Source organism: Hermetia illucens, chromosome 1, assembly GCF_905115235.1.
Source record: "Hermetia illucens chromosome 1, iHerIll2.2.curated.20191125, whole genome shotgun sequence".
Lineage (NCBI taxonomy): Eukaryota > Metazoa > Arthropoda > Insecta > Diptera > Stratiomyidae > Hermetia > Hermetia illucens.
This window is the reverse complement of record NC_051849.1, coordinates 134,925,619-134,947,974: the sequence shown is the minus strand read 5'-3', so window position 1 is coordinate 134,947,974 and position 22,356 is coordinate 134,925,619. Positions and strand designations below refer to the sequence as shown.

General features: G+C 38.2%; 1 protein-coding gene across 3 annotated transcripts; it reads left to right on the top strand.

Annotated features, from left to right (window-relative positions):
* Positions 1-146: 146 nt before the first annotated feature.
* Positions 147-15,728, top strand: LOC119647642 (adenylyl cyclase-associated protein 1). Of its 3 annotated transcripts, none has more exons than XM_038048714.1 (10): positions 147-375; positions 1,535-2,000; positions 2,318-2,478; positions 7,405-7,921; positions 9,474-9,669; positions 9,727-10,072; positions 13,771-13,946; positions 14,011-14,217; positions 15,098-15,241; positions 15,299-15,728. In XM_038048714.1, the coding sequence occupies exons 1-10, from the start codon at positions 162-164 to the stop codon at positions 15,380-15,382; spliced, it is 2,511 nt and encodes an 836-aa protein (XP_037904642.1). In that variant the 5' UTR covers positions 147-161; the 3' UTR covers positions 15,383-15,728. The 3 variants fall into 3 exon arrangements, with proteins under 3 accessions (XP_037904642.1, XP_037904636.1, XP_037904651.1); XM_038048708.1 differs by having other exon boundaries at positions 147-402; XM_038048723.1 differs by lacking the exons at positions 147-375; positions 1,535-2,000; positions 2,318-2,478 and adding an exon at positions 6,440-6,987.
* Positions 15,729-22,356: the final 6,628 nt, after the last annotated feature.

The window sequence follows — 22,356 nt, the reverse complement described above, 5'->3', positions numbered from 1 at the left end:
AAGTTGAGGTGAATAAAAATGGTAGCAATGCATGAACAATTCTCTTGAAACCTAACATTTAAAATGGAGTAACAGTTTAGGCTTCATTTTTGTATTAGAGCAAATAAATCTTCCAATTGGCATTGCCTGCATCACGACGGAGCAAAAAGAAAGTTGCAGTCATGTTTTCTTGTTGTCGTTGTAACACAACGAAACGAGAGGGCAAAAACAAAAAAACAAAAGATGAGGACAGTTCTCAAAGTGAAGATGGCGAAGAGGACAAAAAAGAGACTCAAAGCAAAAGTAGTGAGAGTGATTATCACGACGGTGATATAATAGAAATACGGTTGAAGGATCCTGACAAAGATACACAAAGTTCAATTGAGCAACAGCAAAGTGGGTCGAATGAAAAAAGTTTTTCTGGTAAAAATTAATTAGGGAGCTTGGCAAAAGGAGCGAATGTTAATGCATATTCTGATTTACAAACGTTTTTATGTTTTTAAGAACGCACTTCTGTGCTTCTGATAAGTTTGCGCTTTTAAATTTCTTTTACGAAACTGGCTGAATTGTTTGTTTTTATAGTGAAGAGCTGATTGGAAAGATAAGAGTTAAGTCCAAATTCATTAGTATTGAAGGATGACAAGATGCGTTTGTTGCTTGAAAGTGGATAACATATTCGGCAAATTCTTAAAATCCCACCAGCTCAATTGGGGTACATTTGGTTGCAATGTTCCAATAGTGTCGTTCTTAATATATTATAATTAATGTCTTTCATGTCCTTCAATGAATTTTTCATTTTCCAATAGGTTACTACAATCAAAAATATTTAGTAATATTTTTTTTTTAACTGAAGTCCGAATAGGAAAAGTTTGAGCAGAAACACGATTTTATTTTTTGGCCTCTGATGAAGAGCTTTTACTGCATATTTAGTTGATATGGGCAGGCACTACGTGGTGCGAAATCCTTTTATGACGATAAGAAAGCGCAATCGACGATGAGCTGCATATTGTTATATCATTTGTGGGTCTAACATTTTCATGATAAAATTTTTGAGAATAGCAACCAGCGGAAGACTTGTATTGAATGATCTGCTATGATCCTTCTATATAAGTGCAAATTCCGCAATGTTGTTTCATAATTTCTACGGAACTTATACGTATACCCCTTTTCATTTAGTCTGTGTTTTGGATGTACATAAAAACACGATTTTTGAAATGAATGATCCTGAAATCAGGTTGTTTTCCGTACCAACAATTCAGCACAGATTATTTTACTATTTTTTCTTATAGAGAATTTAATTTATTCTATTTGAATTTGGTGATTTTGCTCATAGGCCTTTTTATTTCTTGCACAGTTGGCTTGTCGGTGCAATTTTGAAATTGGATACGAGTCATGTCTTTTGAGTTGCTGCTTGTATACTTCGATTTGTATATAAATAAACGGATGAAATGAGTAGGAGGTCGACTCGTACTACTTGGTGCTGTTATTTGGTTGTTGAGTAGATTAACATTTGATATCCATTGCCAATGCTTCACTAATTGTTGTTTATTTAAAGTGGATATGGAGTTGCGTGATGTGAAAACAAATGCTAAAAGTGATAGTAGCAATTCAACAATTGAGGAATCAGTTATTGTTAATAAATCGAAAGATACAGAGTTCGATTCTAACACATTCAGTGGTGATAATAGTACTGTTCCTAATCAATTGTCGAGTAATCCAAGCAAAGAAACGTACCGTAAAGATAGTGATACAACGATAACAAATGGTGATTATCCGAAAAGCTGTATATCGCGTCGTAGTTCGTCATCAATACGGAAACGAGTTAATATCAATGATAGCACTGAAGTAATACCTTCCTCGGAATTTAACTCTATGGATGACGATGAAGTATTTTCCGACTCAATTCCACCAAGATTGCCTCGCGGTGATATGTGTGCACCGTATATTAAAAAGCATGAATCCACCCCTGGAGGATTTCCACTGCCTGCTTGGTTTAATGACGATAATAGATTCTATTATGAGTATGGATAAACAATTTTCACATTGTGTTTTGTGGTTTATACATTAGGAAATACGAGAAATATTCGCATTGGCTTTTTCAGACAAATATTTCTAAGATACTGACAATGCATTAATTTCAAATTGCAAAATGTATACACCTACCAAAGCAACTATCGTGTTTCCAAAAGTCATGAGTAGATTTAAATGCACTATATGAATAAATTCAAGCATCATATCGATTGTAATTTCCTAATGTATACTACATATAAGCAACAATTCAGGATTCCAAATAGTAACTATTTGATTTCGTGTTTTTTTCATTAATTTTTAACCTCAGTGAATACGGTGGTTCATTGGAACCGCCAGTAACTCCTGTTGGTCGAGATGAACTAGAATTGAAGCGACACCGAATGTATTCAGAGTTATTGCAGGCAGCACAAGCTGCTGTTGAACATCGAGTACGTTTTGATCCCCTTGGACCGGATATTGCTAGTGAAGGTATTGTTTAATCGACGCGAATTTTATATCAGTGTTGCGCATAAAGATGTAGTTTGGATTGCTTATCCTTAGATTATATGTATAAATTATATTTTCCATGACAATGGCTGCTTCTCAGTAAGAAGGATTTATTTACATTTTTTTATTGTTAAACCCCAGAAACGGCAAATTATTTATGTATTACTTGTGGATAGTGGATTAAGGACAAAACTGGAATTTTCAGCACCACTACTGTATATTCAGGACAAAATCGCCGAACATAAATTCAGCCCTAAAGCCAGTTGACGCTAGAGTAAATTTTGTTTAGGAATTGAGGGAGTCACACTTGATGGCGGACTGGAGCAGTTGCAAATTTTTGAATTTGTATAAAGGAGCAAATGCCCCCTTGCAGGACTGTTCCCCAAAGCAGAGATGAGGCAGCGTTTGATGAATTGCCTCTGTCCTGGACGAAACCCGCTAGTTTGATTTTTGCGACTTGTGTGCTTGCCGTGGAAGTAAGTTCCTTCCCAACTGATCTAGTGGTCAAGTTGGTAGCGGACTTAGGACTCCTTGAATTCCTAAACAAAATTTATAAAATGAGATATCAAATATGCTGAACGCAATCTACAATTCACAAATTTGTTTGCACAATGTTGAAAAAATATCAAGTTAGCAGAGAAATCAGGGAAGGAAAAGTTGTCGAAAAGCAATGAGATATTATGTTACCTTTCGCTATTGAGCAGATATAGAAAACCCGCGTAGTCCTTCAATTTCCCAAGTATCTGTCCCTTTGATGGATTCTTTCAGTTCTACTGTAAAATGCAATTTGATATGATAAAAAGGTAACGAAGGAAATTAATGTAAAAAATATTGCACCCATCACATCACAACTTTGGTATGAATAACAATTATTGAAGAAAATATGATTTTTGTGAAATAAAGTATGAAGTTGCTATAACTCTGCTTACTCTAATTATTATTTGCTTTATATCAAAATATTAAAATTGTTTTTATCGCCAAGGTTCAGATTGTTAATACACTACCATGGTTGGTTAATAAGATTCAGATCTAAACCAAGAGAAAAAGTGTTGTATGCGTATCTGTGTTTGTGCATTCAGCTCTGTCTTCGGAAGTGATAAATCCTCGTACCTGTTTCAATTCGGCTGGGGTTAGGGGTGAATCTCTTCCAACTGACTGGAGATGAGAAAAGCCTTCGTTTGTGTTCTTCACGTATCATAATTATCCCTCATGAGGGTTTTGAATCGCATGGGATTACTTGACAATATAGTATATAGTAAATTTTCACTTTCGCTTTCACGCATGAGTGTTGCAACGCGGCGTTCTTGCAAAATCGAGAATTAATTCGAGACTGGAGTGGGTTTTCATAATTGAGGTGATTTTTATTGTTAGCAAGAGCAACAAGTGGGCGAACAAAGAATGCTATTTTTGATGTCTGGCTTGATTTATAAATCAAATTTTTAATTTGTATAGTGGCCTTAAAACCTGAAATTGGGTACAGAGCTTAAGCCGCACCTACGTGTCGTCACTGCTAGTTTCTGGCAATGTTCTTCAATGCTCTGCGCCACGGCTGTCCTTGGATAATCGAGTCTAATATAACGTCACTGAGGGCTTTCACGGGGCAGTCAACATTATGTTAATGTTGGGATAATTGCATTCCCTTCTTTTGGATAAACAGTTAAATGCATCGAGCGACATCAAATATGGTGACACCGTCAGCAGAAAGAATGCTACTAAGATATATAAATTGTACGAAGCCCGTGATGTTCCGCTCAGTAATGTAATTATTAAGAGTGCAATATCCCGTCAGAATCTTGGTTTTACTGGTGTTCATTTCCAGTCTGTTGCCTAAATCCAAAGCCATTTTCCCAAGGGCGATAACTTGGCAGGACGAAACAGATATGATAATCGTAATCGAGGTGCTTGAGAGAATATGACACTGTCCACTGAACCTCTCGATTTTGTAGAGCCAGAGCAAAAATTAAGCATTTATCAATAACGTGAAGAAAAAGTAACTGTAATAACTGGTGGACTCCGCTTTATTAGAGACTTCAAAATTCTCCGTGTCAGACATGACGTCTTGATGATAGTAGCTATTAGTTTCTCCAAATGCACCCTCCGCTCTGGCCTAGAGCATTCCAGATACAGCAAGGAGATAGTCAAGTCCGGCCTTTTTTTTTGAGGGCGTTAAAGCCAAAGGTATGGCAGTTTGCTAAATCGAATGCAAGAGATAGAACTTCACCGGATGTTAATGAGTTGAGAATAGAGGTGAAGGGTACTTTCCATCTCTTCAGCTGCTCATAATCATGGACAAGAAACCTACCGTTAACGACGTCCACGGGATCACCGAAAGGCCTGCGATCCAGTGAATACTCTTCCGGGTTGGTAGTCTGCCATTGCAAAGGGGGTAGACAATTTGATTTTCAACATTTCTGGAATATGAGAAAATAGTATTGACTCTGTTTGATTATTAGCTTTATGCAGGGTTATGAATCTAATTTTTGGAACTTTTTGGAATTGTATAAACGTTGACTTCATTTTTCAATATTCTAGCCGATATAAAAAATTATGCTCGCCACGAAAAGAAATAACCCAGACCTTTCATTGCGATTTTTTTTATTAATTATTCTTTCACTCCGGCGAGTAAGCTTTTAATCTTTGGTGATATTTTCCATTTTCTCATTAAACTGGGGGGGATTCATATCTCATCTAACCAATATTTATCCGACCAGGGATTTGCAGGCGAGAAAATCTTGCATGACCTTTGCAGTTTGGGACCATTCACAATTAAGATTCAGAAAGCACAGTGGAGCTTCCCATCTTAACGAATAGTAAAAAGAGACGTGTTTTGGATTCCTCATGAAAAGAACAACCGTAAAATTTCCATCGCAAAAGTTATAAATATTACATTCAACTTAAAAATAACTCATCACATTTGAAAAGTATTTTTGGGGGAGATGAGCATTTGGCTGCAGATAAATTGCCGGAGTGACAACAGCTGGTTCCATTTGTTTATCAGACAGAATCAGATTATAATTGAAGTGAATTAATTTCTAATATTTTCATTTGTATTTGTATCGTAAACCTTTTCTCGATAACTTCGTTGCAATTTCAATTTTCACTGTGATTAAAGTATGCAACAATTGAGATAAAGTAGTAAGTAGTAGTCGTAACGATAAAGATTGTTCGGTTTTACCACAAATTGCAGTTTCATTTTCATTTGTCAATTGAAATTGTCGACGAAATAGGGAATAAGTTTACAGTCGTTTGTTTTTCAATTGAAATTTGTTTAAAGAATGATCAGTAAATGCTTCAATAGTTTGCTAACGAGTTAAATTCTTGAATTTCCATCGTTTATTTCTCCTAGTGGCAAATTTCTATTTATAAAATAGTGTCTAATGCTGGCGGCGATTTTTATAGTTTTTGCGTGAATGTGGAAATTTCAATATTGTGTGGTTTTATCAAACCCTTTTTCATAATAAGAACATTGGGGGGATATTCAAATGTTTTGACTAGAAAGTTTTCTCTATTTCATCTCCCTGGTTAGAAGTCAAGTCCCTACCATTAAACAAGAAGATAAGAATGGTTTCAACCCAATCGTATTAGCCGCTGGCGTTGTTGTCGTTTTAACCAAGTTAATCAAATGATCCATTTATAGTCGTTCACTTTATCAGCTTATGACTGACATATTTTCGTTCTGATATATTATGATAAAGTGCTTGTTGACTCAGAGAAGTATGAAGCGGTGCACATCATTGATATTACGACTCCGGTGAATGTGTGAATTGATTATTTGAGTGTTATAAGCCAAAATAGAAAAGTTCTGCAATGTTTCATTTGTGCAAAATTTATTTATAGTAATAAGAGATCCACAAGTCGACCATACGAGAAGTATTCAAAAATTTCTGTATTAAACTGAGGAAAATATTGCAACGATACGAATCTGTGGGATATGTACACAATTGTAAAAATATATCTGAAGCTTAATAACAGATATATGTGAATAGAATGACTGAATGAATTGAGATGTCGTGAATTTTGTGTGTACTCGTATAAGCTATACTCGAAAACGTACCTGTTATGATAGATAAATCGATGAACGTTTCCTTATAGAATAACTATATTCTAGAAGTATATACGCAAACACATACAGTCTCAGTGATATAATTGAAAGAAGGGAATTTTCAATGGGAAAGTTGATAACCTCTCATTGTAAGCACATACCGTAGGGTATATGTTCAAAAGTTCTCGAATAAGTAGATAACAACTTTGCCAAGAAAGGAAGCTTATCTCAATATGTGCAATGTCTAAAACAATTTCCGAATAAGTTTGGATTGTGTTCAATGTAGATTCATAAATGTGTCACCAGGTATAGAGTTGTGCACAACGCGTAGACTGGATGTGACTAATAAAGTGTGAATGTATTTTGGGTTTCTTTAATGGGTCAAAAATTAAGCGAATGTTTCGGACGTACCCTTATAATTAATGAAATTCGACAATGTAATAATCCAGGTATGTATTTTAAAGTGAATGTTGATAGTGATTTCAATTATAAAAGGGTCGTCGATATGGAATATTAGGACGGTTTCGTATATTTCACTTGCCAGAATTTGTAAGTTCAGTTAGTCTGCATTGAATGCTTGCGCTTCTTCTTTTAAATTGGGGTTTAAACGACTGCGAGAGAGGAAGCAGATCTTATTTAAAAATCAAAATCAATTTGACTTGTGGTAGTTCTAGTACTGTTTATTCAACCCCACCTGAAACAACAATTTTAAACGAAATATAAAATATTTATATATAACGATTTAACGCATTTATGGAATGAAATTATCTTTGACGGGAACATACATTTTCTATGCCTCCACATGAAATAGCTTTTAATGTGTTCATTGAATACAACCAAAAATGATTTATTTTTTCTGTTTTTAGATTGCGATCCGGACCTAAAACCTTCCTTTACTGGGGAGTTCGAAAATTTACTAAATCGCTTGGAACGGCTCGTTGAACGTTTGGAACGTTCAGTCTCAGCGCACGAACTAGAAATCGCAAATAAAGCATTTGATTCTGTTCTTGGAAGGCGACGTGATAGTTTTGACATTGAAACTGCGGAATTACCTCCATTACCCGATCCGCCGTCATCTTCATCGAAACAAATTGAATGTATTGAAAACAGTTTAAGTGAACGGATCAATCGACTTGAAACTTCTCTTAATCATATTAATAATAACTTTAAGAAGGAATCATCTGAAGAAGAAGATAGTCTCGAAAATATTCCCACAGTTCTAGAAGAGTATTTACAAGAGGAAGAAGGATCCAAAGTTGAGAATATGAGCGTTGCAGGATACGAGGATATCACTTGCGGCCCGCTTGCCCAATATATACAATTGTCGAATAAAATCGGTGGAGATGTTGCCCAACATGCTGCTCTTGTGAAGCAGGCTTTTGAGTAAGTAATATTGAATTTAGAATACTTAGTTTCATTGACGAGCCACGCCAATTGGGAAGAGAGGGCCTCACACATTGTTTCACATAAATATAAACCCACCCAAAATTTATTTATTTTACCATCTGAATAATTTTTTTGCTCTGTTTTTCATAGTTCGTACTATTTTTTAACGGAAAAGTTAATTATTTAAGTATATGGTACTTGAATTAATAATTTTTGGCACCTCCGCCGCGTTCAAAGTCTAGGATGAAATGCATGCTTATGAAATTCGCTAAATATTGTAGTGTATCCAACGACTCCTACTAAACGAAAATGACATTGAATGAATGGTTGACGATTGTGAAAATACACACAAAAGATGCAATTGTACTTGGCCAACCGTTTTTATGAGGACTGCGTAATGTTATCTTGCTGATAACAGAACACTACATTAGGATGATTCTCTAAAAAAGATAAAAGGCATGCATTGAGGACGTTTTGGTGTTGTTTTGAATTTATTTGAGTGCTCGTGAAAGCAAGACAAACTTTACCGTGGTTGCCAAAAGCCACCCAAAACACGAATCATCGGGAAAAAATGAGTGGCTCCGTGAGCAGTTCGCACCAGGATTCATATTTCTCCATCTAAGTATATTAACTGAACCAAGATTGAGATTGTATTAAAAAAGAACGAAAAATGAATGGTTCAAATAACCGTATTAAAAGCAATTCTAATATTGACACGGGCAATTTCAGGTGGGGTAATTTGTGCCATTCTAAAAGAGGCGGCGCTTTTGGCATCTTAGTTCGCTTAATCGCAATATTTTATAATGTATGGCAAAAAAAAAATATTTAGAAGAAAAAATTGACAAATTTTGTGTGGATCCTATTGTTGGGCAAAAGTATTTTTTTTGTAACATGGGGAAACACTTCGAAGTAAATCATCTAACGATACCTCATCTCTTACTCGGGAGCAGCCCAGAGTTAGGCAAAATCATAATCAGTGATTGCGTGATTACAATTAGAGTTTCATCATTATATAACTGAAATGGTAATCGAGTTCCCTTGATACTCTACGATAATAGTAATGATTATATTTTCATAGCTGAGTAATCTCGTAGTTATAATGAATGCAATGGTAACCATATTATTAAGACCACGTGGGTCTACATCACACGACAGACAGACAAATGACTGACTCAGACAACAGACAGTCAAATGTCTGCGCGTGTTTCATATAATAAGTTATTGCCTGCCTCCGACAAGGAAGGCAGACATGGTTGTATACAAAACAACAAGCATGATCAAAGGTGGTAGCTAAGTGTTAGTTACCTTTTTTAATCCTGCAGAAACGTGATATGGTTACTATTTATAGTGGGCGGTCCTAAACTGATTGGAGCGGTTTTTGTTCTGTATTGAAACAGTAAAATAAGCAACAAACATCTAATGTTCGGCCACCCAGCTCCCAGGGCAGGAGTGAGGGGACGTTTGATGAGTTGCTTTGGTCTAAAGTAGTCAGTCACTGTTTTTGAACTTGAACTTAGAATTGATTTGTTTAATATGCTTACTTTCATAGTGCGCAATTGGAGTATGTGAGGCTGGCGACACAGATCTCCCAACCACCACAGGCAAAACAAATGGAGCTGCTAAAACCCACTTCAGATCAAATAAATGCTATTCAAACTTTTCGGGAGAAGCATCGTACATCGCAACATTTTAATCATTTGTCAGCAATCAGTGAAAGCATCCCTGCCCTTGGGTGGGTTTGTGTGGTAAGAACGCATTGTGTATCATGTATATTGTCAACTGATCGCGCCCTTCTACTCTAGTCACCAACACCCGGCCCCCACGTCAAAGAAATGAATGATGCCGGGCAGTTTTATACGAATCGTGTACTTAAAGACTGGAAAGAAAAAGATTCAACGCATGCTGAATGGGCACGAGCTTGGATTCAAACTTTAACACAACTGCAGCAATATATTAAACAATATCATACAACGGGATTAGTTTGGTCTGGCAAAGGAGCTGCGCCACCACCACCACCATCTGCTGCTGGTTGCCCTCCACCACCTCCTCCGCCAGTTGCTGCCTTTGATAATTTATCTGTAGGATCTGGAAGCGACGAACGTAGTGCATTATTTGCAGAAATTAATCAGGGCGAAGGAATCACGAGAAGTAAGTTGAAATTTCAATTTTTTGGAATTTAAGAAAATTTGGTATAACATTGATATTAGATATAGTTTATTACGAAATCTGAATGGCAATAGAATAATCCATATTTGATTCAGAAAGTTTACACATTCAATCTGAAATTCGAATTTTGTTTTTATAAATTGGATGTTATCCCCTAATTGATCCCCCGCTTAGATCATAACATAACCGACAGTGAAACAAGAAAGAGTATTTCGATGCATGTTCAGAATCCATAAATTCTGCTGATTTTTTAGTTTTTTTTTTGTAATTTTTAGACTTATTTTAGTTTCTGGGAATTATCAGATTTTCCTCTCGAAAGCTCCATTCTTTTCGGTCGAATGACCGTCTTTGCCATCGCCCACTTTTCGTCAAGGAGGACTAACATTTGCTCATGTACCCATCCAAACACCTTGTTAGGTAATTGAGAGCTCAATTGACTGGTTGTAATTCGGTTGAGCACAAGTACCTGCTTTCTATAATTTTCGACAGCACTTTTTGATTCCTACACAACGATATTCATATAGGTTCTGCAGCAGGGTTTGTCACCTTGTTTATAAATGGAGCAAATCATAAACACTACCTAGCGATTTCATCTGCTGACTAAATATTACTATACACTATTAATCACAAGATCATATGCTCTGGAAAATAAAACCGCTTTTTCTTACCTGGATAATTATGACTAATTGCTTGTAGTGTTGCTTAATGCGCGTTGCCAGTAAGATGTTAGTTGCTTTGAAACTTTGGGAAAAATCTGACATAATTAAAATGAGCGTGCCGTATGCAAAACGGTTTCTAGTTGTGTTCTTGTGAATACATTCTAAAGGACCAAAAATGTCCTTTTCCCCGGCAGAGCGATATTTAAGAAAGTCGAATCAGTTCGATAGCAAGTGAATTAATCAATATAACGAGACGAAAATGATTGACGGCCTACCTGGTCGAGGTTCAAGACGACCAACTACCGAAGTCGAGCTGAGGGTGATGATCCGAATATTCGAGCAGAATCCTACGGTAATGTAGTGCCGAGCACAACGCTTGCTAATTTGAAAAGGAACCTCAATTAGTTTGATGACAATAAAACGAAGGCTGATTGTCTCTGGTGACGGATATCGCAGTACGGCGGCGAAACCTTTTTTGAGCGAGGGCTACATAGAAAAGCATTTGCAATGGCACCCAGAGAATATCAATCGCGACCTTCCAAACGTAATTTTTCCTGATGCGTCTTTTGGGGCTTTGAGTACCCACAAGCGACCGTGGTCGATATGTGGGAATCTAGCATACTGTTAATAATAAATAATCCAGTGAAGGTCTAAGTTTGTGGATGTTTCAGTGAACAGGAATTCGGAACGCTTTACCTGTTTACGGGCACTTTGAACGCAGAAAGAATGAAGGAAATTTATCAGAAATGTTTACTGATAGCGACACAAAACACCGACCGGAAGGGAAGCATAGTCACCAGATACAAATCCAATTGAAAACGTGTGGGCTGCCGAGCATATTCGTACCATTTAGAAAAGCTTGCCAGCGACATTGACTGAGAATTTAGTTAATAGTATGCCAAAACGGTGCCTTGCAGGAAAACGGTGGCGATTGGACTTGCTATTAGTATAACGCCCATTAGTCCTACTGTTATATAAGTTAATAAAATAAAAATGGGAATGTCAACCTACTTTCTAGCATAATAGCTGGAAAATGGAACAAAACAACAACGGCGACATGTCTATGTGAATAATATAATTAAATCTATAATTAAGATTAAAATCAATCTTCGTCGTCTGGGGAGTCGTTTATGGTTTGCCAATAATTAGTGGGTTAATCCTTCTAGGAAAGGTCTTGAAAAAATGAAGTGCCATGCGTTGCTAAAGCACTGGAAATGACCCGAGGCGAAAATGTTTCATATTTGATATATGTACCTAAGAAGGAGAATGTATTTTACAAAATCCTCTGTTATCTGTTATCAGAAATACAGATAACATGATGATTCGAAATATTCAAAAAAAATGCTTTTTTAAAGCCTGTGAGTCGACGACCGGCTTATGTCTCACATTTCAGTATCTCTGGTATGTCCTTATAGTTGTGTAGCTAAATTTGTTGTTTTCAATGTTGTATAAATTAGTTGCATGATCGAATGCGATGTACTTGTGTGGTCCAAGTTAATTAAATCGATTAAAATAAATATAATACTAGTTTGATTTGGAACTAAGCCTTGAAGCCACTCTAACAATACACTTGTGCTTTAGTTTTTCGAAAATATCTTTGACAACGTTAATGTAATGTTTTGTCAATATAGCAGCTTTCATTTCACTGTTCATTAATGCCGATAGGAAGGGTTCGATGGCCCATCCCACTGAAAGCCTTCTAAATACACTTCATGTTGACGCTGTGCAAAGTCGTCTTGAAATCGATGAGAAGCAGGTGAGGCGACGACTCTGTGCACTGTTCCAAAATGATTCGCACAGGAGAATTGCCGTAACAATTTTTTTTTGTCACGGCGCACATTACGTTCAAAGTTCTTGAGATTTTGCACGAGCGGGTCACGTTGTTCAATCCGCTTCCATGATTTCACAGCCTTGTGTATAGCGCCCGAGAAAAAATAATTGCTGATGGTTGTTCAGTGCTCATCATTATTTTCATGGGAGTTATTCAAGGTATCTGCCATCCGATCAGCAAGATTGCTCCAACCATAACGGTACACTACAGTACACTAGAGGAGGCAATGTGGTCAGCATTATGCTCGCAGTTTATACTCTGACTAGTTTTAATAACTGAATTTTCCAGGGGTGTTTTGTGTTGTAATACTTATAGCCTATACTAAAGTTGTTTTCATTGGAAAGGTGGTTTCCGGATATAAGAAGGACTAAACTACTCTTGGAAAATAAGTGGAATCCTACTAGAGACTAGCTCATGACTTTTTTATAAGATGCATGGGAGCGTATTGTAAATTGTTATTAGTTCTTGTACTAGGTTTTGAATATGGCGCTATATTTGATCAGTCTGTGAATTGAAGGTAGTGTCTGTTACACTGGCGAAAGTTTATTTTATTTTAATTGGTGTTTGATATACTTGCATGGGCGAATTAATATTAGCTTCTATATGAGAGCATATTGCGTTGTAAATTTAACTCTTTAAGTTTTTAATTTCTAATTGTTAGGTTTTGTGTAAAACAAAACTTAATTAAAATGGGTTTGATCTCTGTCTGTCACAGCACTTACTCGAGAACGGCTGGCTTGGCAAACTAAAATCAAAAGTAACAAATAGAACTATAATAATTGCAGATTTCGACTTTCCAACTATTTAATTGTTTTCTATAGTTATAATGCAATATTTTTGAATCGCAATATTCAATGTCACTTTGTGGAATAAGTAATTCACTTATATATATACTGTTCATATTATGGGGCTAAGGGGCTTACTATTTAAAATACTAAGTTTACGAAAATTATGGGAAATGTATAGTTATGATTACTCGAATATCCTATGAAGTATCAGTGAAAGTATTAGAAGCGAATGTCTCAAAAGTATTGAAAATACTAAATGACGCGTTCGGAAAAATAAGTAGATATTCCTTATTGTAGACCTTGAAATTACAATCTGTTGCTATTAGAGTAATTATGAATATGAACGTCTCTTAAAAATAGCAATTCAGTTAAACTATCTGCTTTTGGTTTTTAATTATTTAGACTTAAAAAAAGTAACCGCTGATATGCAAACTCATAAGAATCCAACCTTACGCACTGGACCAGCACCATTTAAGGCACCACAGCAAAGTTTCGGAGGTGCGCCGGTAGGAAAACCATCAACGCAACAAATCGACAAACCTCCCGTATTTTCCAGAGATGGCAAAAAGTGGCTTATTGTGAGTTATAGCTTTGTACAAACTCAACAAATTCATTGAGTAAATATGTAATACTTTTTTTCAGGAATATCAAAAATCCAACCCGAACTTACTTGTGGAGAACGCTGAAATGAACAATGTTGTTTATGTGTTTAAATGTGAAAACTCCACTCTAACTGTGAAAGGAAAAATCAACAGCATCGTAATGGACTCGTGTAAAAAGTGTTCTATTCTGTTTGATTCGGTGGTTTCGTCGGTGGAATTTGTTAACTGCCAAAGTGTGCAGATGCAGGTATGTAGCACTTAGGAATTTGACGAGTTATCGGGCTATTTTACATTAACTTGTCATTAAAGTAAGTCTCATTAAGTTTGAATTGCCTTCGTAAAATGTTTACGAAGGCAATTGAAGCAAGGTTAGCAATATTTCGAAAGACAGCGGACATTGTTGTAAAGAGTCCTATAGCGCTTGGAGTCTAAATATGTACTTGGGATAGCTAATGTAAGGTGAAGGGCAACAGACAACTAAATCAGTAGCTGAGGCAACATTAAGGACCTCAAGATAGAAGAGAAATAGCATTGGTACAGAAAGAAATGATGAGAGAAACTGCATGGGCTGCAATATTTTGCCAAGAAAAATATAGTGCGAAATTGCATGTTGTGGTGGGGTGCTATGTCTTCCAAGAGAGATGGAACTTAAGGGCTTACGACTACCTGCAGGCTCTTTCGTGATGCGGTATACTGCACCGAAATCATTTTTACTTGCATATGTTTCTCATCAAAGCAATGGTGAATATCATTTTGTGGCAACGGACGTTACATCACACTTCTACTTTTCCGTGCCATCGGGGTTCCACCGGGTCATCGTTGCTCCTACTTGCAACCATCAATAGAGCTCTCAGCTCCTTACGTCCAGACAGTTTGACCCGTACCAGGAATTAGGAGCACCACAGTTGAAATTCTTGCTCCAATGTGAAAAAGCGCACGGTTAGGAACGTCTACACCGATGTTGAGAAGCGAGCGCAATGTCCAGAAACCAACCATGCAAACACGTTGCGGCTTTTTTCAATATATTAGGAATTAATTACTTTCTAATTTCGAATCTCACCTAATTCTAATTTCTATTCAAAGTCCAAATACTTATCGCGTAATGAACTAATATTAATTCTTTACAGGTCCTCGGCCAAGTACCAACCATTTCAATAGATAAAACAGACGGTTGCCAAATGTACTTGTCTAAAGATTCTTTGGGAGTAGAGATAATTAGTTCTAAATCATCTGAGATGAATGTTTTGATCCCCAAAGGCGATGGAGATTATGTAAGTTACTTCTTGAACTCTTGCGAAATGAGTTTACTATTGCTTCACATGTTACAGATTGAACAACCGATTCCCGAGCAATATAAAACCACGATTCGAGGCAATTCTTTGCTTACTATTTGCGTGGAAAGTGTTGGTTAATGCGCAGTGCAGACTTTGGAGTAATCCATTATTGTAATATTCACTTGATGATTCGGATTAGCATCTACTAATAAATGAATAAGCGTTTTACTAGTTAAAATGAAATTGGAAAAATTTGATACCAAATCGTACTGTATTTTACCCACTTACCAGTGGAATAATCGCATATAAAAATCAGCAAGGCACATACGAAATATATACTTTTAAAGAGAATTTTTACTAATTTTTTAATTTAAATTTTTAGATAACCAGAAAAGTATTTATTATCGATTTTAATCCTAAAGTAGATAAAAAAAGAGTTTTTGTATTGTCATGAATCCATAGGAAATAAACTTCTCATGCCGAATTTTTCAAATGTTATTTTGTTGGGAATTTAAAGGTAACTGGTTCGTATAATTTCAGTTCAACGTCATCAACTGATTGGTTTATTTTTGTAGCTTTAGATTTAACAATTTTATAAATCAACTGTACGTGTGGCTAGTTACAGGACAGTTAGTGCTGCATTATTGTAGTAACGGTTAAATCGTGTAATCCCGCTTTCGTGTAGCAGCCCATCTTACTTTCCGAGTGTGAATCAGTTATTGCAGCTGTTTTGTATCGCTACTATCGTCCTCTTCATTATGATCCCATGTTGCTGCAGACACTTTCCTTTCATGTAGCTTGTCGTAAATTCGCCTTCACATGGCCTATTGGTCTTTTCTCATAGGTAGGGACGATGAACACTGCCTTCCCTCACCTTATTCTGCACACATTGTGCACCTTTAGCACAGTTGGGCTGTGTATGGAATATACTGATGGTTCACGATGTTGAATAGTCCGCATGTTCAGTAAGAAAGCGGGTATAGTCGTTTGAACTGATGATAGGTGTTAGAGGCGTTCACTTTTGCCGACCTCAATCCGGGCTCATCCTGTTCCGCTTCCGTCGGCAAGAATGCAATAAAAGATGTTGTTACCATAGGTCATTTTAATCCGTTTATTCATTTGATTTAAAGCGCACATGTAACATTTCTATTTCGACGTCTAACATTTCCACGCGCAACATAATTTATTGACATTAAGCATCCATTGCATCCAGGCACTAATAAGGAGTGTGCTTATTACATTGGAATGGCTAGTCCACCCGTAGTTGATTGTTGTAGAAACTTGGCTGGAGAAAATCGGCAAACTGTATAATAATCGTTGGTGCGACAATCCAATTGGACCAGAGCCTGGGAGTGTGTTAAAATGCTTCATTCAAGAGGAGGCAATGTCGTCAGTATTGTGCTCGCTCGGGATTATTATTCTAATTTCATTCACACGACTGGTATCCGACATCCAGTCACGATATAAATCTCTCTGCCTTTAGTGCTCTAATCACTGAGCCATCCGGATACAAACAGTATGTTCAGAGATAAAATTTCACTTGGAACAAGGGCTCCTGCGTTCATGCAATATACCTTGGGCTAGTTTAGTAGACATGGTTACCAGCCAAACAGAGAGCGGGCCCATGTGTGGAGATTTCTGAAAGTTAAATTCTATCTCCATATTGGATGAGGAACTGAAGGTCACTTCACAACGATACATCAGTAAAACTATTTTTCGAAGATTGGTTTAGTCAGAGCTTATTGCCAATGACTCGAAGAACGCTATAACAATCTGTTTAGCCTGTGTGAGTTGACAGTCACAAATTTTGAACTTTGAAATATGGCAATAGTATAGGAATATCGACATACTCGTATGTATGAGTCAGAAGTCTCAATTTTCTTTTAGTTTACATATGTTGTTTTTTCAATATTTGAACCACGAATAGTATTAGCAACATGTTTGTATAACCTTCCAACGGCACCCATTTCATCAGCTTACGATTAATGTCGATAAATGTATGTTTGGTCAGCTTAAATGAACGAATAAGTATGTTATCCGCGACACAAAAAGTTCAACAATCATCATCATCATAATCAACGGCATAGCAACCGGAATCCGGTACAGGCCTGCCTTAGTAAGGAACTTCCGATATTCCGGTATTGTGTCGACATCAAGAAATTCGATATCCCCTAAAACTGTCTGGCGTCCTGCTTACGCCATCGTGCCATTTGAGCAGGGTCTGCCTCATTTTCTTTTTCTACCCTTACTTACCCGTACGGATTAAATTACTCGTCAGCCGTAACCTATTGAGCCGGATTTTGTCCAGAATCAGACGGTCGTGGTAACTCTCATAAACTTCATCATTATAGAGAATTCTATAACGAGGGGGCAAAAATTCTTCTCTCGAACGTGGCTAGAGTTCGTAATTTTTCTCGCTAAGAATATAAGTCTCCGAGGAATATATGATTATTGGCAAGATCACTGTCCTATACAATAAGAGCTTTGACTTTATGAAGAGACGTTTCGAGCAAAAGAGTTTTTGTAAGCTGAAATAGGCTCTGTTGGCTGCCAACAGCCCCGCGGATTTCATCGTCATACCTGTTATCGGTTGTGATTTTCGACACTAGATAAGAGAAATTATCAACCGTTTCAAAGTTGTGATATTAGATCATCCTACACCTAAAAATATTCAATAACTCAGAGGACTTCTTGGCATGGGAAATGATGATGCCAGAAGCTGTGCAAACACAGCAACTACTCAGTGAGTTCTTAAAAGCGACGTTTCAGGAAAGTGATTTTTATCTTTTACATAAATTTTGGAAATAGAATATGTTAAGAGTATACGGCAAATAGAAAAACACGTGTTTACTAAACGAAAACTTTAAATCCGTTTTTCTCCAAATTATATTTTCTCAATTACTTATCACCACGAACAAAATACAGTACATATGATAAAGAGCTAATTCTCGGCAGTAAAGAACAGACTATAACTAACTAATTTGGAAAAAGTCCAAAAGAGCGAAAATTGAAGCTGAAGCTTTACATGTGTTTTTTAAGAAAGGGAAAGCTTATTGACTAGGTATGGCAGATTAATGGTCAGTTAAGGTTTTATGGTTAATCACATTCCAATTTTTAAATGCGTTTTTCTCGAAACTGCATGTTGAAAATCGGCTGCTACCATACTCCAAAATTTATCGAACAAAATATTTTGAAATTTTCACGACCTATTCAGAACATATTTCTATGGTTCGCAGGATAATTGCGATTCATTTTTCCCATTTTAGCCGAGCAAACCACATCGCCTTCTAGCGTGACAGCAGAAAAACAACCTTTTTGGGGATGGGTGTATGAGTTGCTCTATACTTCAATAGTGAAATTATTATTATACTTGCTCAAGATATTAATAAATATATGGTAAAAAATGAAAAATAAAATATTTACATCTTTAACCAGTTCTTCACAAAAAATAATAATAACAATGCAACATACGCGAGGAACCAGCGGAGCTTTTTCAGATCTCTCAACGAATCCCAACTGAGCCCCCAGACAATACAGTTCTCGGTGACCGAAGCGGAAGAGTATTGGGGTGGACTTTGGGGGTTACCTGCCCAGCATGCTGAGTGGATCACCGCCGAAGGCATCCGCCATGCCAATACACCTGGCATGAATTTTGCGGATGTTACCGAAGAGGAAGTTCGACGAGCCATAAACATCTCGAAGAACTGGAGGGGCCCAGGTCTGGATCGGGTGCAGAATTTCTGGTATAAGAAATTTACCAGCGTACACAGTCGGTTGGCACGCAGTATAAATGAGGTCATGAGTCGACCGGAGGAATTTCCACCTTTCCTCACTGCGGGGATTACCTACCTTATCGCTAACAAGGATACGGTGCAGGACCCCGCAGACACATCAATCACAATTCATTACGTCCATTATTAATGGAAGGATCAATGCGCACTCGAGACCAACAACATTCTGTCGGACGAGCAGAAGGGCTGCCGAGTTGGGTCAAGGGGTTGCAAAGAGCAATTCATTATCGACTCGGTAGTTGCAGGACAAGCAACTAGAGGCCAAAGAAACCTCTTCAGTTGCTATATCGATTATGCCAAGGCTTTTGATAGCGTTCCGCATACCTGGCTAATCGACATCCTACATCTGTATCGCATTGATCCGAAACTAATAGTTTTTGGCGACAGTCATGGAAGGGTGGCATACCAACTTATCGGTGCGTACATCTGAGGGTGCTAATACCTCAGAGCCCATCCGTATACGGAGGGGCATCTTCCAGGGGGATTCATTGAGTCCTCTTTGGTTTTGTATGGCACTGAACCCCCTTTCATGGCCACTGAATGATGCTAGAGGGCATGGTTTTGCAATAAAATATGGCCTACGTGCTAAGTGCGAACTGACACACTTGATGTACCTAGATGACATCAAGCTGTATGCTGGTACTGACAACCATCTTAGAAGTCTGTTGCGAATAATCGACATGTTCAGCCGTGATATTCGGATGGAGTTTGGATTAGACAAATGTCGAATCCAAGCCATCCGCGAAGGTCATCACGAGCCGCATGCCGGACATAGCATTGGTGACCTCCACATCGAAGCTATGACCGAGACAGACTTCTACAAGTACCTAGGAATTCTGCAAGGAACCCATGCTCGAGTTGGTGATCTGAAGGAAACTCTACTGTCCGAATTCCTGCGACGTGTAAAGCTGGTGCTGAAATCGCATCTCTCGGGGAAGAATAAAATGAGCGCGTTGAATGTATTCGCTATCCCTTCACTGGCTTATGCATTCGGAATATTGCCGTGGATGAAAACCGATCTGGGAAACGTCCAGCGGTGGATACGGACAACTATGTCCAAATTCCGAATGCATCATCCAAAGTCTGCCGTGGAGCGGATGAACCTGCCTCGTGACATCGGAGGTAGGGGCGTGGTTGACGTGGCGGCACAACATCATCGCCAAGTCGACTCGCTGCGCGCTTATTTTTACAGCAAAGAGCAGGCGAGTCCCTTGCATGCGGCTGTCTGTGGACTGACTTCACTTAACTTGAAAGATCGATCTTTCAATCCTGTGAGTGGGGTGAAGTCGGACCAGGAGCGGATCAATGAATGGAAGTCGAAGGCAATGCACGGTAAACACGTGAATTGTCTTTGGCAGCCATTTGTCGAACAGATGGCTGTGTGCTGGGGAGCTCTTTGCTGAGACGGAGGGGTTCATGTGTGCCATTCAGGATGGCGTGGTCGCCACCCGAGCTTATAAAAAGCTCATCATGAAAGAACGGGTGGAGAACGACCAGTGCAGAATGTGTGGTTCGGCATCAGAGACGTTGGACCATCTCATTTCTAGCTGTACTGCTATGGCACCGGTGCAATACATCACCAGGCATAATGCTGTATGTAAGGTTATCCATCAAAACCTTGCATATAAGCATGGGCTAATCACGGGAACATGTCCGGTTTACCGATATGAGCCGCAAGCAGTACTTGATAGTTCTGCTTACAGCATGTATTGGGACCGGCAAGTTCTGACTGATAGCCATACCGCACACAACAAGCCTGACGTACTGTTAGTTGACAAGACGGGTCGCTCCGCGCATATTATTGATGCTGATGATGCTATCCCCCATAATAGCAACATTGAACGGAAATACGTGGAGAAGAAGGTGAACTATGAGCCATCGGCTCGGGAAATCAAAGAAATTTGGCGTCTCGAGCGGGTGGTTGTAGTTCCCATAATAATGTCAGCTACAGGTATTGTACCTAAATCCCTGACGGCTTCCCTTGATGTCCTGGGACTTTCGCACAGTCTCGTTCAAACCATGCAGAAGTACACCATTCTGCATACGTGCTCGATGTTGCGGGGAGTACTCGACGGATTCTCCCACTGACCTACCACCGGCCACCACCACCAGTGCCTCTTTAGTTTTTAAGTAGGTAGGATCATCCGAGCCTAAATGCTTGGCACTTAGTGCTAGTATTAGGTAAAATCCGGCATCTGCCGAGATTGTGATAACTCGGAAATAATATTCGTTGGCGCAACAATCCATATTGGATCCGGGCCTTGAAGTGTGTTAGAATACTTCATCCAAGACCGAAACGGTACACTACATTATACTGTAGGAGGTAATGCGGTCAGCATTGCGCTCGCCCGAGATTATTACCCTGATTTGACTCAGGTACTCATTCACAACTGAGTCGACTGGTATCCGACGTCAAATCACGATACAAATTCCACTGCCGCCAATGAGATTTGAACAGAGACCTTCCGTACGATAGCCTTGTGCTCTAACCACTCAGCTATCCGGACACACACACAAAAAAAAAACCCAAAAAAGCGAAAAAACGGCTTCACACGGGATGATTCCTTTAAGCTCGCAGTAGGCACCGATCTCAACAGTGAGACTCCAAGTCATCTAGTATCCGAAAGATATAATAGATTGAAAGAATGAACCTTACGCTAATTGATGTCCGCAACTCATATGTCGTGCCCGATTTGATTAAGGATGGGCATTGAATTTAAACATTTAAAGTAGCATCCTTAGCAAACGGTTGCGGCAATACTCTTCGATTACCAAGGGAAGCTTATGTTAGCCAACACATGCACAGTTTTTCATCAAGACATTGAGGGGATAGGATTGAAAATTCTCCAGAACTTGCACAAGCAATTTAAAAGTGATGAGGAAAATGAATGAAAGGCAAAAAGAAGATCGAAAAACCACTTCTCAAATTCAGCTTCAATGGCATAACCGGGAGAGTGGAAGGGAATCCTAAACGCAAATACCATGCGCCAGATGGGTGTAGATAAAAGACAATGGTGTTTGACAGAGCCGGGAAGTTGTGTATTATCATGAGATATTAAAGCCTGGCGAAATTGGTATTTAAAGCCGTAGGAGAAAAAACCCAACCCTGTAGTGAAAATTAAACGGCCCTCTCAAAATCTCTATTCCGCCTATTTTATTTACATTTAGCATACTACAGTAGGATAAACAAAAAAACAAGGACAAAGGAATATGACTGAAGCTAGGACTCAAAACTGAGAGCCGAAAATCGAGAAGAAAAGAAGAAGTGATTATCTTAAAATATACAAATGCGGCAAGAGGTTAGGTGATTCAAAAGTTGAC